Raw genomic sequence first — 18,188 nt, forward strand, 5'->3', positions numbered from 1 at the left:
AGTAAATGCAATCCTTGAACGCATGTGAGCCGAGTTCTCAGTAGACTCTCGTGATAAAAGCCTCCAGCACTCGCATTTCAACGACGGATCTCTGCCCAATTCATTACCGAATTTATGCCATTGTATTAAGGCGCCGCTGACCTGACTTGAAAATATCAAATCGTGACGTCATAAATGCGTGCAGCGCCTCTGAACGTTGAACGGTGAACTAAGGCCGCTGATTTCATTGGCTTGTTCTATTAGATCCAACCAATGATGTCAGTTACAGATCGAGACATACTTCTTGTGGACCATGAACGGGCTGCTGTCACATGAAAAACGCCGTTACGAATCGTGCCATATTTACTAAAAAATAACTGATAGTATAAGTTTTCCCGAATAAAGTGAGTGCTTTTGTACGTGGCTAACTGTCTGGCAAGAGTGAAAGAAATTGTGAAACAGTGTAATCAGTGAATAATCAACATGCGGTAGCTCCGATCGGCCATGTTTGTTTTGGCGTGATTTTATTCACTTCATTATTCTTTATTATAAACATTATCAGCGATTTGCATGACCAGTGACTGAGTTAGCCACGTACACTTTTATTCAAGCTTCAATTTAAAAATTTCCCGAGTAAGATTCGTGCTTCCGTTCTCGCAGGATTCGTAATGGCGTTTTCCCCGCTTCTGACGTCACGAAATATATATATGACATGCCAGGTCAGCGGGACCTTAAAATTGTTCATTCTTATTTCGTCTCTTTAATCAGAATATATTCAACTTAAAAACAAATTTCAATTTCAACTCAGTGTTTATTTAAAAGAGATTCCCTTTCATCACATCAATTCAATGGTGCCAAGAAGAAATTATTCATAAAACGGTAAGAAAAACTTTATTCCAATAATTTATAAAAAACATCCCCCTTTTCACGATTTTATCTGATTAGCGCGATGGAAAAACCGTTGTTCATGTATTTCAATACTTTATCGTTTATTGGTGACCCAAAATACTGATGTGAGTCTAGCTGTACTTGCGCGATGTATTCTAGTGTCTAACATTCTGGGATTTTCGTGGAGTGCCGTACCGACGTCACAATGGACTTACGAACGTCGAGAAATAACTCACAATCACCCGACGTCACTCGATCTGCCTAGACGAATTTGTTTTATCAATTGCAACTGAACTATTGACTTGCAAACGATGCGAAGTCATTAACAATCACCTACAAACGACTTACAAACGATTCCATAGAACCAGAACTGAATTCGATCGCAATTTGCAACTATGAAGGGCTAGTACTTAGAGCATATACAGTATGGAGGAAGCCTTGTATACCCTTTCGTGTAAGTGGAAAACGGCACAGAGAGTGGAATATTAAGACGAGTACCTTTCTCTGTCTCGCACGCTCGCGATTGGTTAACTGACGTCAGCGCCCCGACACTCACGCTCGTTGCACAGGGCCCCGGCACCCTGGGTTTGTTGAACAAAGCTTGTAAGCTCATAAACACTGCTTATAGCAGACTTCAATACTTGATGAATGAAATCATGACAGGGAAATGTTTCTACGTGCAAACTTGAGCAAGATGTTGTAGAAGGTTGTATTAGTTTTCATCGGTAAGTTTCACGTTACTCATTTTTTAGGTTATGATAGGGTTTGTATCAACAATTTTGTGTCACTCAATCATATATTTCTTGACAGTTTACCGACTTGTTTCAATAGCCTGACCCCCTAGTGCATTTGCATGTGTAGGACATGTTCTTCGTATTGCAATATCGCCGCAGTGCTTGGGGCACTCAATTACGATACGTACGCTCTTGCTGTAGAAAGAGAGAAATGATCGTCTTACTATGTCCCTCTCTTTCACCGGCTCGTAGCCACTTTTTCCGTCACCAAGCTTCCTCCACACTGTATATGCTCCAAGGGCTAGTATCTCGCAAATTCCCTAGACAAATTTGTTTTATTAATAACAATTAAACTATTGACTTACAATGACGGGAAACGACTTACGAACACCTACAAACGATATAATAACGATTAAAAGAAGAATCAGCTTATTCGGTCCTTAATTAGGGGCTAATTGTAAGTATATGGAGCCTAAATTGATCTGGCAGTGGCCAGAGAGTGGAAGGTTAGAAGTAAGGACCTCTTGACCAGAGTATGGAGGCTAGATGTAAGGAGGCGTGTATAAAAAGTGTCCGTAAAGTAATGAGATGACGTTGTTGCAGCAAACGTTCCACAAAGCGCCAATCACATTAAACCCGATTGAATCCTGATTACGAGGCACCAATCAGATTGTGACCCTTATTGGTTATAAGCGCCATTTTGGTGACTTGTTGAATCACTATTTGCTGCTTTTTGGTGGATACCCCTTCAGTTGAAAACCTATATGTGATACTGTTCCTCTCCACCCTTTTACCTCTACCCTCCATAGACCAGAGATAAATCAAGCAGAACATGGCCTATGAGTCCAAGGGTCAAATAACCAAGCATAGAGGGCTAACCCTTCAAATATTTGCTCTTAATTCTACACTGATAATTCAGTGAGCCGATCATCTCAAGCTGTTCAAATTTAAGACCAAAATACACCAACTTAAATTGGGTAAACGGAGTGGTGTTCCTGTAAAAACACCGGGTAGGAGTGAAGTGCCAAAGTTCCCAGAAATCCGTTACCGCTCAAGATACAATCGAATATCCAAATTGGAATTTTAAGAGTGTATTGGGGCATGGTAGATGACCAGTACCTGACGGTATGGAAAAAAAATGGAAGCGGCTTAGTCGTTCGGGCAGCGTGACCGGTTGGATAGAGAGTGAAGGGGCTGGATATTCTGTCTTTCTCACTACTACCGGTCACTTATTGCGCTTGTGCTCGAGCGCTATTACTTAAATTAGCTGAGAAAGGGATTCGTTGATCGTTGTGGATGTAAATTATTTTTAAAAATTATTATGTAAGCATTGTAAACACTTCAAGTTTATTATTATTTGTCATTTTTTATCCACTGCATACCCATTTTATACGTATTCTATACGAAACTGCAATAACACACTTACATCGACCTCAATAGACCTCTGTATTTTGCCCGATTGTAAATAATGATCTTGCGCCTGCTTTATCTGTAACGCATACGTATCGGATGTCTGGTAATGACGAGAAAGATAGAAGCGTTGCCTCTCTCTCGATCCACCCAATCATGCGTTCGTACGTGTATTCACTACAGGAAAGGACCCTACATGTCTATAAGGTCTATGGCTTCGACCAACGATCTTAAACCTGCGAAGAATCGCGACACTTTTTGAACTCCTCGTACTTTTTCATCAATTCAACCCTGATACAGAAGAGATTGAGATGTTAAACGGAAGATATTCAGACGTTATACAGAAGGGAACCTTTTAAAAATCAAATTCATAGATTTATTGAACCCAGAACCTCCGAGACTTAGTAACAGTTACGTGACTGTAATAAGTGATAATCATCAATTGATTTAACAATTGTAAACGTTAATACTCAGAACTCGAAAGAAATTGTGTAAATAATTGTCTATTTAACCCAAGTGTTGTTGACAATAATTATTTCGATCACGCATAGTGATATATGGCACGACCCATCTAAAAAACTCTTAGAAATTGAAGAACTGAATGAGAAGTCCTGAGGAGCTGATCAGCAGATTTCCGAGATTTAATACATCAAAATACGTAAGTCAAGAGTACAACTGAATAACGCAGCGAATTCGAATCAACTTGCAACGTTCATCCTGGAATATCACACCATCAAACATTCTAGACAAAGTTTTATGCCTAAGCTAGGTGTTGGTGACAATGTGAATAATAAGATCTGCCCCCAGAACCGGCGATGTCTACCTACTGTCTTCCGATATTCAAATATGATTAACTTTACAACAAAAATCGCGTTTATAATCAGGTTTAACTCACAGCGAAACTTATAAAAATAATACTTCTTGTGTGGCTAGTGTGAAATTGTACCGGTGTGTTTTTTTAGGGGAAGCATTCCTGCTATGAAAGAAATATCTCCTTATCGTGAACCTCAAGACTTGTGAGTGAACTTTTCATAAACCTACAGATAGATAATAGTAAAAATTAGAAGAAAGATTCTTACGATACTTGTTTCTTTTGATTGGAATTTCACGACTCTAGTACATTTCCTTGTTAATACAAACAATTCCAAAGTGAGACTGATTACGCATGAAATACTTGAATGATAAAAATCAACAGACAATTTCTCAACTCGAATTTTTATCATGCACTTACATTTGAAAGATTAGTTGATTTTATGTTATCCCTGATATTCGGTGGCATGTCCAGGGGTAAAGGTTTGTTTCCATTGTAATACGATGGTACCCATCCGTATATCTGAAAGAAAAAATTATAAAATGCATAATAATTGATTTATTGTATTAATTGCATCCTGAAAATTTCTGTGGTACAGAAATGCCACACAGAGCACCTTACTATGTTACAACCGTTCTTTTTTTTATACTACTGCATGAGCGCGCTTTCCTGATTATTTTTTATTTTTTATAATGAAAATTGTGTTCATTTTTGTATATATATACCTACTTTTTTTTTACAAAGTTGAATTTAGTAACGTTACTTTAACGATGCATGTTTGGAAAGATCGTTAGTTGGCACCCTTAGGATTGTCTGAAATTCAACTAGTGAATCATAACAAAGAAGACATGTTCATGTTTCGAAGGGCCAACTCCTTGAAAGTCGTTCTAAAATTGCACACCGATTTATTCCATGATGTTTCGTTAGGTATGTTAACGTTACTAACTTCAACCTTATAAACCTAGAACCGCCACGCCATAAACAACGAAAAGGAGGAGGAATTTAGAAAAAGTGTTCATGCCAGGGGTAAAGGCTAATTAAAGGCTCATTGAATCCCAATTCCGGTCCCATCTCCGAATTAATTCCTCCGCTTTAAAGAGAAAAAAAAAATGGCTGTGCCAGCTCGATATAAACCTAGAACCACCACGCCAAAAATAACGGGGTATCGGAGGAATTTCGAAAAATTGCTCACGTTGAAATGAAAGGCCCATCAAAGGCTCGGGGAATCCATGGATAAAACATTCTTTGAAAGCTACTCTAGGCGAGAACATCCCCTGAACTCAAACAATCGGTGTAACTCGTTGACCGAACAAGTTTCAAGGTTCCTAGAAGCGTCAAAATCACTATAGAATTAAAGGCTAATTGAAGGTTTATTAAATGATTTATCTCCAAATCAATCGCTCCTCGTTTTTTGGAGAAAACCTATGGTGGTGCCAGATGGACATAAATCTAGAACCGACACGCCAAAAACAACGGCGTCTCGGAGGAATTTTGAAAAACTGTTTAACAGAATTGAAGGCTCATGGAAGGCTTCAGGAATCTATAGATCAAAAGTTTTTCGAGAGCCGCCCTTAGGCGAGAGCCTTCAAGATTATTAGGCCTGTTTTTGTTGATTGATTGAATACTATAATTTTTGTCTATATTTATAGTTACACCTATTGGCATTAAATCTTATTGATCACCCAAATTTTAATTACTTGTAGTAATACTGTTATTTGATAATGAGCATAATGATCGTATAGAATCAAAGAGTGCAAAACAAATCTTTCCGTCACAACAAGGTTTCATGAAATTATCTGTAGAATAAGAATCAAACATTCAAAACCTATTGTCAAGTTTGCCTTCTGCTACTTCAGCTTCTTTAATCCTCAGTATCCCCCAACTAAAATTCGTAAATAAATTCATTAAAGCGTTTTCCAAATTATGCATGCCAATTACAATATTACCGTCGAATCGATAACAAAATATTATACCTCCAAATTTGAACTCATGACTAGACGAATTAATTACAATATTTTCGGGTGCAGCTCAGATGCAACAAAATAGCCTTGATTCATTGTATTAGAATAAGCTTCATCGCACGTAATTGTGCTGGTAATGTACAACTTGCTCGATGACAATTTCATTTGTCCAAAATAGCGGCTTTGTTACAGTAGATACTACCGCAACTGTAGTAACATTAGCTGTGCATTGTTTTTCCCTGCAGTGGTCATAAAATATTTTGTCATCCTGACGAAACGACCCGCTTGTAATTTCGAATGAGAACATTTTGACACGGCATGCGTAGGATAAGGATTGACGCAGCGCACTCGCAGGAAATTCTTGTTTTAGAATAACTTAGAAATAAACTTAGAACTTAGACCTGGAAGTATAACCGTATAGACGTGACATCACTAAATATATAGTCCTAGTCAAAGAACGTTAAAAAAAAAGAATAACAAAATAATCTTTAACGCTAAGAAACCGCGGCAATCCGAGAATGCTCGAAAAACGTGTCCTCGAGCAAAACTGTAGAAAAGGTACACAAACTATAGCAAAATGCCAACAATAGAATCTCCCACGAAGTGGAAGCAGGTGTCAAAAAAGTTATGTTGTTCGGAAGTAACAAACTCGAGTTATATGTAATGTTGATGTCGCAATGTTTACCGTAAAAGTTGGGAAAGAAAAAAAAGAGGTTATGAACGGGAGTTCGTGCTGTAAAACGAGGGTTAAAAAATAAAGCTAGCAGTTATAATCCAGGCAACGAAGTAAAAATAAAAATAATCAATACGGAAGTTTTGAAAATCGGTGAAAATGTTCATTTTTGGCTCGCTATTGAACGTGTTAAAAGTCCTGAACAATTGAAGTTCCGGAATCGCCGCCATCTTGGAAAAAGAGGCGCTCTCTAATATTTTTTGGCGTATAACGCATTATTTATTAACTTTATTGTCAAAATTGTGGATATAAAAATTGAAGATCATTAAATTGTCTACAGAAAAGGTTGTAATCGTTTTTTTCGTAAAACTAATATTTCTCGAGTGAACGAACGACGAACGTGACGCAGATCGATGAATCACTCACACAGTAGGCTATAGGCGGCGAAATACGGATTAAATGGCGTATAATAGATTACTGTGGCAAATCTGCAACAAGAAATTGATATTTGTTATGTAAAATTCAAATGATGTAAAAGTTTTGTTTTTCAATTTTCAAATATCTTTGCAGTTCGACTGATACTGAGACTATCCTCACCGATCACATCAGGATAGGAATCTACGCTCTCTGCATTGGAAGATCGTCTTGAGGTGGTTATTGATGATGCCCTTTCTTCGTCTGCATCATCGTGATCGTTTTCATCTTCGATCTCGTTATTGACTATTTTCGGTGGGTGCGGGTAATAATAGCGAAAGATCACAAATTAGATGGACCAGTAATTCGAATTTTCTGTTAACGCTTGTTCAAAATATCGAAAAGCCATATTAACGAAGGAGTATCAGTTAAACAATCAAAAATTGAGAATGCACAAATGTGCAAATAATTTGTAATCAAAAACAACTGTTGGAATGTGCGTGATAGCGAGGGGCGAAGTATTGAATTAAAAGACTATAAAACGGTCAATAATTCGAACGGTGCAATGTTTCGAATGGCCAATACTCAGATAGTCTACATTATCGAAATTATTTTAGCGATATGCCAAACATCCGGAAGGCCAAAATCTCGAATCAGGTGACTTCACAAGCGTACACGGATTGGTTTGCGTTGACGCTACTAGATGGAGTAGTCATAGCATCTGCTGGCGTAGCCACTGGCAATATACAGCACCATTCGTGGCGTGAATTGACGCCGACGTTTGCAGCTCATTGTCAGAATGTATGCGTACGATATGCGGGTTCCTTTTCTATACAGAATTTTATTTTTAAATATTTTATTTTAAATATTATACACTGCTTATATAAAAGAAATTGGACTTTTGGACATCAATATTTAGTTTACAAGTAAGCATATTCAAATTCACTCTACGTATATTTGAAAATATTTATACGATATCTATGTACTGAATATTAGTACGCGTATAAAAGAATTCAAGATGTAACGGTTAACAATTCGTTCTAACATATCTGTCGTAGGTTTGATAGAATACGATATGGTAAGGAAGGAATGCCACGTCTAAACATACGATTTCTTTTCGAACATTTTTTCTTTCAGTCCCTACCAAAAATGATATGTCGAACAAAAAATTACTTAAAAGTTACAGCCCTTAATATTAATATTAAGTACTCGCCCAGGGCGTGAAAAGATTTCCCATATAAAATACACGTGAATCGAAGCATTTTTTTAAAATCTGTACAACGCAGTGGTATTTTATGATATCACATTGGTCTTGGATGCATTTACGCAGAATTGCCTTCAAAAGTGTTCACAACGGCGTAAGTGCAACTTACACTGGTGAGATGGTACGGGTGACTAGAGTTGATTTTTACCCGAAATTCTCCTTTTTTCGCTGTTATCTCCGAAATGATCAACTTTACCAAAAAAATGTAAATGAAAACTTCGTTGGAAATTCGATTTCCTACAAAAAAAAACGTCCTCTAGACCCAAATGCATAGATTGATATTTCTTGAGATACCGAACTTTAACTTCTTGACGTATGAAATTTGGATGGTTTATTGAATCAAACATTTTAAATTATTGATTTTCCATTGGAATTTGATTTTTTTCGATTCGATCTATTCCATTGGAATATCACTCATTCAAAACGTTTGATTCAATAGACCATAAAAATTTTCTAAGTCAAGTAAGTTAAATTTCTATATCACAAGAAATATCAATCTGAGCATTTAGGTCTAGAGGACCTTTTTTGTAGGAAATCAAATTTTCAATAAAGTTTTCATTCATATTTTTTGGTAAAATTGATCATTTCGGAGATAACAGCGAAAAAAGGAGAATTTTTGGTAAAAATCAACTCTAGTCACCCGTACTATCTCACCAGTGTAAGTTGCACTTACGCCGTTGTAAACACTTTTGAATGCGATATCATAAAAGTCCGCTGAGTTGTATGGATTGGAAAAAAATGCTTCGATTCACGTGTATTTTATATGAGAAATATTTTCACACCCTAGGCGAGTACTTAATATTAATATTAAGGGTTGTAACTTTCAGGTAATTATTTGTTCGACATATCGTTGGTGGGGATTGAAAAAAAAAATTGTCGAAAAAAAATGGCCCTAGTGTATTCCAAATTTTAGTATAATATCACGTGAATTTTGTATGAATATATCGTATACCATTACGTGATACACAGGTTCAGTATTTACGAATATATTCGGATATATTGCATTCGAGCATGACTCAATTTTCAAACTCGTTGTACAGTGATATTCGATTATACCTGCACACTTTAGGCTACCTATTTCCGGTCCGAAAAAAATGCGAGTTTCATTCTATCATCGTCGCATGATTCGCATAGAATTGAACTCCCATTTTGTATGTATACCAAACTATAGTATATATAGTAAACAATATGTTACTCTTTACCGCATCATGTTTGCGGTCCCAGAATTCCAAATTTTAAAAAGACACGGATATCGCAGCGATGTTTCCCTCAGCTATATCTTTCGTGTTAAATATGCCACAAAATGTGTTGTCCAACTGTATGGGAATCTAAATGCTGGTCAACCTATATATTTGAAATGGTGTCAGTGGCCAATAAAGAAGGATCTTCGTGAAGATGAGACAGTGGTTCAATTGTTCATTGAACTTCCAGTTTCGATTCCACGGTAAGTGAACGTTACCAATTTCTAATTTTAAATGAATTGATTAAATTGAGTTCAATGATTCACTGACTGTGGATAATCTTGAGCATCAGTGATTTAAAAGGTAAATCAGACAACAAGGAAACACATTCGAAGATTATTCCCGCGAATTGATTTTCCGCAGTAGTAATTCAGGGAAATAATGCGTATTGTGTATATATATATATATATATATATATATATTTATATATATTTTCATATAGTACTCTATTCCCGACTGTAGTCTGGCACACGTCATTGTTTCAGAAAAAAATAGAGCAACTCCGAAAAAACAGTTACCAGTAGTGCATAGATAATATGAATTTAGGTGGGCGCGAGTTTAGGCACAGAAACGGGTTCAAGACCGCAGACCCCGATGGAGGTGCGAAGGACCCCCCCCCGCCGCTGCCCCCCCCCCCCTCCAGTTTCAAATTAATACTTTCAAAAATTAAATAGGATGAAAAGTACGTGTGTGACTGAATGTTAGACATTCATGTAACATTGTTGTCCCGTTTTCCAGGTAAATTCTTCTTCAATACAATTTTCAATTTTTTAATTTCCTTATCATGGAAAGCGCCATTTCAATATTGATTCATCAAAGTGTCATGACACTGTCTAGTCATTAAAAAAAATCGTATGAGTCAGTCTTTTTTATTTTAGTACTAAGATTCAGAATAAATCGTATACAAATGACATAATAAACATTATGTAAAAGAAAACAAATATTTCAATTCCACGATTGGGCACAGTTATTGTTTCAGAAATAATCATAAGTTTTCAATTAGAGCGTGATCATGATCATTTTATCCGTCGGAGAAATAGAATATTCTTGACAGTACGTCATAATGTATAAAGAAAAAGTCTAATATAGGAAAAATAAAGAAAACCAGTAAAATTGAGAAACTCATTAACAGCCGAAATGAGCCACTTTTCTCTCACAGCTGAGGGAAACGTATGAGGGAAGGAAGGATGGTGATACTTTTCTGCTACTTATTAAGTAAAAAAAGTGAACATTGTCGATGCATCGGGAATCAAAAATAAATCGCTGTCAAGTTACCGATCAAACGTAGTATTCACAGGCACAGAACAACAATTTATTCTCAACCCAACGAAAATGTTCCTTTTTTTAACCCGTTGAGCGGTTCTAAAAGTAGCACATGATTCCACCATATACTTATTCCCTTATCTGATTCCGAAAAGTGGCATGCGTTTTTTAGATTTAGTTCTGTTTTGAACTATTTCTTTCCATGTTATTATGAACTTACAATAGAATTTCAGTTCTTATACAAATGAGATTATCACATTGACCAATTAATGAAAAAGTTATATTGATGGGTGAAACAAAAATAGTTCGAATCATTTATTTGAAATATTCCATATCTTCAACTCAATATTTAATGCCACATTTATACATCAATTACTTATACTTGGATTTGTAGTAAGTCTTTTTACCTAAATGATGATGACTTGAACTTGTACTATTAAAGCTTTTGAAAGTACCCAACGAATTCATCAAATTTGATGAATGAAATTTCGTAGTGACGTTTCCAATAAATTTGTTACATTCTTTGAAAGAGTGAACAAGAAATTATAGTAATGAAAGTGAACTGATGTCACATGAATATGCAATATTCGGTGACATATTATTTCTATCCAACAAAGTGACGGTACTCCACCGTACCCCCCCCCCCCTCCCCCCCGCCCCAACAACAGAATTCATACCATTTCCGTATTTCTACAACAAATGAAATTGTAGCGGAATCATTAAATATTCACGTCAACGTCATAATCGACTAAGGCACCCCCTCAAGTTAAAAGAAAGAAGATGTGTGATATCAATTTGTTGGGATGATCAACAAAGACCCATATGTAAAAACATGAGTGGCACAAAGGCATTAAAGTGGCAGAAAGACCCTCCAAGATTATACTTTTAACAGGTAAGTTAAGATTCACGAATCACAAAGTTGTAGTATCCATCGAAATTCAGGCCACACCGTATGTTGAGTGTGAATATTAAAAAAACAGATTCTATTTGAGTTTCACGCTCTCCAGCGATTTTTGAATTTTTACGAAATTGGGAAGAAACTTTATTGTTAACATAAAGAAAAATGTTTCATGTATCAACGTACAAGTATGCTTCGTTCTTGGAATTCGGATAGGTACTAAGAACAGGGTAGGTATGCCTTCGGCTCGCCTGTAGCTCGTACTAAATAGTCCAGGAAACTAACGCCGAAAATGAACATTTCGCGTTTTTTCATAACTACAAGATGATTTTTTGTGTACAGCTAGTGAAAATGATATACATTAAGATAGTATTTACCCGTAAAGTTTAATCGTCGTGCATCGTAGTTTAAAAATTGAGATTATAGGTAAAATACACGTTTTTTACGTATATCTTTTTTTCTTTCGTCTTAAAAAGACCTACAAAATGATTTTGTTTCATCAAAAAATAACTGTTACGGTAGAAGTTATCTACAGTAAACCCAACGTTATATAGACAATTCTAAAACGCGATGTTATCAGGATAACGTCTTCCTATTTCATTCAATGATTTGTTTCCGCTGTAAGATAATGTGTGCGAAACCTGGAATCTTTAAGTTCAACAGTTTAACAAGGTTTATACATTTTTAGTATAAATTAACTATCCTTCAGCCACGACCCCGAATTTTTAATAATAATTACATTGTTACAATAATCTCAAATAACATTTTGAATGTATTTCATCACTTAGATCAATTTATCTCAACTAGTTTCCGACGAGAAAAGTGTGATTACAGTTGCGGCGCCGAGTTTGAAGGTCTGCTAGAAGATTTGTCGTGAGACGATTGACTGGGAGTCTCGATCGGCTTAATCCACCCCGCTGCCGCGCGGCGGCTGGCGGAAATCCGAGCGCTCCGCTGGCTAATTCGGCGGGCTGGGACTATTTTGTTTTCGAAAAAATCTTGACGAGTTTTGTTTCAAAATAAAGCTCTTCTCATGCTCTTCCAAAGTACGAAATAATATATTTAAAAAATAGAGGCATATACGGTATATTTAATTTTACAACTAAGGAAATTTAGTAAAAAAAATTCCCACGGATACAAAATTGCACTTTTTGGAAAAGTAATGATCAGACATTATATTTTATAGACCCATCTAGTTATGAAAAAATCTACATCAGCATACCGATATTGAATGAATTTGGTGATAAGGCCATAAGTTGTAAACTATTGAGATTGCAAATTCCAGGTTTCGCACACATTATCTTACAGCAGAAGCAAATCATTGCATGAAATAGGAAGAAGTCATTTAGATAACATCGCGTTTCGGGACGGTTTATCTAACATTGCGTTTATTGTTGATAAGCTTTAACGTAATTAATATTTTTTTGATGAAACAAAAACTATTTTGTAGATCGTTTGAAGACAAAAGAAAAAGTATTAAATTTTTTATTTCTGTACAACGAACAAAGAAAAGGATATACGTAAAAAACGTCTATTTAGACTATAATCTCAATTTTTTAACAATGATGCATAATGATTCAACTCTACGGGTAAGTATTATCTTGATGTATATCATTTTCACTATCTGTACATAAAAAATCTGACTGTGGCTGAGAAAAAAGCGAAATTATTTTTCTGGACTATCTCAGCCCGGGCGGTCTGTTCTTTCTTCGGTTCACTTCGGCTCGGCTCGGCTTTCCTTCGACGCGCTTCCGTGCTTGCGCCACGGCATCGATGTGTGCGGCACTGTCGCCTATACGCATTTGTGTATAAAAAAATATAATTTGAGTAAGACAAAATTATGAAAAAAAAATATAAAAATACACCTGTAATACCCACATTAACAAAAATGTTTGAATTGAAACAAATTTTCAGCCGATGCCCTCCGTACAAGTATAGCGTAGGTATTATATATGAACATCCTGCCATAAATTTTTATGCTGCCACCTAGGACTCATGATTGTGTCACTCCTTGTCTTCGCGTAGAACACATACTTACCCCGCAAAGTGATCGACTTCATGGTCAGTTTTGTCAGTATCCATCGTGTATTCACAGAGACAAGTTATCGCACAGTGTCCGCTCAGGTTCGCAACCGCCATTCAAATATTTCCACTTTCGTAAAGTGTTTTATTTTTATCAATTTCATTTATATTTATTACTTTTTAGCACTACATTATAATTCACCCAGAGACATTCGGTGCGGGGTATTATTCTTACATTTAATTATATTCTCTTCAGTTTTCGTTATTATTGTAGTTTTACAGTGAGTGTGTGTGTGTGCGTTTGTTTTTCTTCAATTCTGTTTTAAAAATTATCTATAAGCCTTAGTACTTTGATCTGGTGTTCGGTTTTATTCATATAGTGCTATAAGCTAGTAAACTATGCCACGGAGAGCGTACAGACACTTACCTTTATCTGAAAGGATTAAAGATGGAAGAGTTTATCAGAAAAGTGGAACGTCACGTACAGGGACAATGTAAGAGAAAAAAACATGAAATTTGAAATACTATAAGTAACAATTAATACGATTTGTAACATGATTTTGGACAATTGTATAGGTATGTGTATTCGTATTATATTATAGATATTTATATATTTTGTCGATATTCCAACAGCTTCTGTTATGATTTCAGGAAGAATTTTTTTATTTTTCACGTCGCGCGAGGATATTCGTATAGCCGGTCGATATTCCAACAGCTTCTGTTATGATTTCTGGAAGAATTTTTTTATTTTTCACGTCGCGCGAGGATATTCGTATAGCCGGTCGATATTTCAACAGCTTCTGTTATGATTTCAGGAAGAATTTTTTTATTTTTCACGTCGCGCGAGGATATTCGTATAGCCGGTCGATATTCCAACAGCTTCTGTTATGATTTCTGGAAGAATTTTTTTATTTTTCACGTCGCGCGAGGATATTCGTATAGCCGGTCGATATTTCAACAGCTTCTGTTATGATTTCAGGAAGAATTTTTTTATTTTTCACGTCGCGCGAGGATATTCGTATAGCCGGTCGATATTCCAACAGCTTCTGTTATGATTTCTGGAAGAATTTTTTTATTTTTCACGTCGCGCGAGGATATTCGTATAGCCGGTCGATATTTCAACAGCTTCTGTTATGATTTCTGGAAGAATTTTTTTATTTTTCACGTCGCGCGAGGATATTCGTATAGCCGGTCGATATTCCAACAGCTTCTGTTATGATTTCTGGAAGAATTTTTTTATTTTTCACGTCGCGCGAGGATATTCGTATAGCCGGTCGATATTCCAACAGCTTCTGTTATGATTTCTGGAAGAATTTTTTTATTTTTCACGTCGCGCGAGGATATTCGTATAGCCGGTCGATATTTCAACAGCTTCTGTTATGATTTCTGGAAGAATTTTTTTATTTTTCACGTCGCGCGAGGATATTCGTATAGCCGGTCGATATTCCAACAGCTTCTGTTATGATTTCTGGAAGAATTTTTTTATTTTTCACGTCGCGCGAGGATATTCGTATAGCCGGTCGATATTCCAACAGCTTCTGTTATGATTTCTGGAAGAATTTTTTTATTTTTCACGTCGCGCGAGGATATTCGTATAGCCGGTCGATATTTCAACAGCTTCTGTTATGATTTCTGGAAGAATTTTTTTATTTTTCACGTCGCGCGAGGATATTCGTATAGCCGGTCGATATTCCAACAGCTTCTGTTATGATTTCTGGAAGAATTTTTTTATTTTTCACGTCGCGCGAGGATATTCGTATAGCCGGTCGATATTCCAACAGCTTCTGTTATGATTTCTGGAAGAATTTTTTTATTTTTCACGTCGCGCGAGGATATTCGTATAGCCGGTCGATATTTCAACAGCTTCTGTTATGATTTCTGGAAGAATTTTTTTATTTTTCACGTCGCGCGAGGATATTCGTATAGCCGGTCGATATTTCAACAGCTTCTGTTATGATTTCTGGAAGAATTTTTTTATTTTTCACGTCGCGCGAGGATATTCGTATAGCCGGTCGATATTCCAACAGCTTCTGTTATGATTTCTGGAAGAATTTTTTTATTTTTCACGTCGCGCGAGGATATTCGTATAGCCGGTCGATATTTCAACAGCTTCTGTTATGATTTCTGGAAGAATTTTTTTATTTTTCACGTCGCGCGAGGATATTCGTATAGCCGGTCGATATTCCAACAGCTTCTGTTATGATTTCTGGAAGAATTTTTTTATTTTTCACGTCGCGCGAGGATATTCGTATAGCCGGTCGATATTTCAACAGCTTCTGTTATGATTTCTGGAAGAATTTTTTTATTTTTCACGTCGCGCGAGGATATTCGTATAGCCGGTCGATATTCCAACAGCTTCTGTTATGATTTCTGGAAGAATTTTTTTATTTTTCACGTCGCGCGAGGATATTCGTATAGCCGGTCGATATTTCAACAGCTTCTGTTATGATTTCTGGAAGAATTTTTTTATTTTTCACGTCGCGCGAGGATATTCGTATAGCCGGTCGATATTCCAACAGCTTCTGTTATGATTTCTGGAAGAATTTTTTTATTTTTCACGTCGCGCGAGGATATTCGTATAGCCGGTCGATATTTCAACAGCTTCTGTTATGATTTCTGGAAGAATTTTTTTATTTTTCACGTCGCGCGAGGATATTCGTATAGCCGGTCGATATTCCAACAGCTTCTGTTATGATTTCTGGAAGAATTTTTTTATTTTTCACGTCGCGCGAGGATATTCGTATAGCCGGTCGATATTCCAACAGCTTCTGTTATGATTTCTGGAAGAATTTTTTTATTTTTCACGTCGCGCGAGGATATTCGTATAGCCGGTCGATATTCCAACAGCTTCTGTTATGATTTCTGGAAGAATTTTTTTATTTTTCACGTCGCGCGAGGATATTCGTATAGCCGGTCGATATTTCAACAGCTTCTGTTATGATTTCTGGAAGAATTTTTTTATTTTTCACGTCGCGCGAGGATATTCGTATAGCCGGTCGATATTCCAACAGCTTCTGTTATGATTTCTGGAAGAATTTTTTTATTTTTCACGTCGCGCGAGGATATTCGTATAGCCGGTCGATATTCCAACAGCTTCTGTTATGATTTCTGGAAGAATTTTTTTATTTTTCACGTCGCGCGAGGATATTCGTATAGCCGGTCGATATTTCAACAGCTTCTGTTATGATTTCTGGAAGAATTTTTTTATTTTTCACGTCGCGCGAGGATATTCGTATAGCCGGTCGATATTTCAACAGCTTCTGTTATGATTTCTGGAAGAATTTTTTTATTTTTCACGTCGCGCGAGGATATTCGTATAGCCGGTCGATATTCCAACAGCTTCTGTTATGATTTCTGGAAGAATTTTTTTATTTTTCACGTCGCGCGAGGATATTCGTATAGCCGGTCGATATTTCAACAGCTTCTGTTATGATTTCTGGAAGAATTTTTTTATTTTTCACGTCGCGCGAGGATATTCGTATAGCTGGTCGATATTCCAACAGCTTCTGTTATGATTTCTGGAAGAATTTTTTTATTTTTCACGTCGCGCGAGGATATTCGTATAGCCGGTGTATATCATCTCCGTAGAAAATCATACTTTCTCAGATACCTCTGGTGTTGAAGAATTGTATCTGAGCATTTCGTGTTAGTTAAGATCGTTAAGATTTATCGGTCCGTAATTATCTGATATGATTAGGAGTGATTTGTTTTGAGAGCTTTGTTTCTGAAAAACGCTCATTCGATCATTGTGTAATAAAAAGTACTATCCAAACAGTGCACATTAATTCTGATAAGCACAAAGTTTTCATCACTATATTAGACCCGCTTCTCCCATAAGTCGAGTTCAAAAGCCATCACGTGATCGGAAAAATGTTTCACGTAGCTCAAAAAAAGTTTTTGAATGACTTAACTATTCAGAATTCATATGGTTGAATTCGTATAAATATAGTGTGAAAATGACACGGATTTCGTTCATTGTCTCGGAGATAAAAACATTATTTCGACTAGAATACAAATACTTTCGATTTGTAGTGCAAATCAAAAAAGCAAAAAGGAAAAAAGTTCGGTAAATTTCCAGAGACGGGAGAGATGAAATTAAACAAATATTTATTCAAGCTCCAGTGAAATTTCGTGGTTACTCTCTTCTAAAACACGGATACAAGTACTTGTATGTTGATATCTTGAAATATATATAAATCTTCAACGTCACAAGATGGTTATGAACGTATGCCTCGTTATCCTAACTTTTGGTATAAAACCTAAACCGGTTGAATACCTATGGAATCTTTCTCACAGATTTTGTTTTTCCTGTTAATAATTAATCCTATTTGGTTATATTTATTTCCCATTCGTAGCACGTGTGGGTCAAGTACCATGTTTTGATTCAATTTTACAGTTACTTGCGCTGTCGACAAACACATCTCTGTCATGGTACAGCGAAATTGATAAATCATGAGATAGTGGAAACGACGAACCACTCGGAATATTGTCCGTTAGACGAAATTGCAGGAACGGTTGCCCAATTCAAAGAAGCTTTGAAGGAATCTCTCTCGCACCATTGGTACAGGTTGAGAGACCTTTATGATCAGTTGGCACTTGTGTAAGTATTGTGATTTCATCATTCATGCAT

At 36.4% G+C, this 18,188-nt stretch overlaps 1 protein-coding gene across 2 annotated transcripts in view; it reads right to left on the reverse strand.

The window, feature by feature from the left end:
* LOC124405242 (sodium/potassium-transporting ATPase subunit beta-2-like) overlaps positions 1-18,188 on the reverse strand; it is a 69,510-nt gene that overhangs the window by 19,105 nt on the left and 32,217 nt on the right. For both annotated transcript variants that reach the window (XM_046879975.1, XM_046879976.1), the window contains one exon: positions 4,243-4,344. In XM_046879975.1, the coding sequence (XP_046735931.1) occupies positions 4,243-4,344 (102 nt within the window). The remainder of the gene's footprint in view (positions 1-4,242; positions 4,345-18,188) is intronic.

Source organism: Diprion similis, chromosome 4, assembly GCF_021155765.1.
Source record: "Diprion similis isolate iyDipSimi1 chromosome 4, iyDipSimi1.1, whole genome shotgun sequence".
Taxonomy (NCBI): Eukaryota; Metazoa; Arthropoda; class Insecta; order Hymenoptera; family Diprionidae; genus Diprion; species Diprion similis.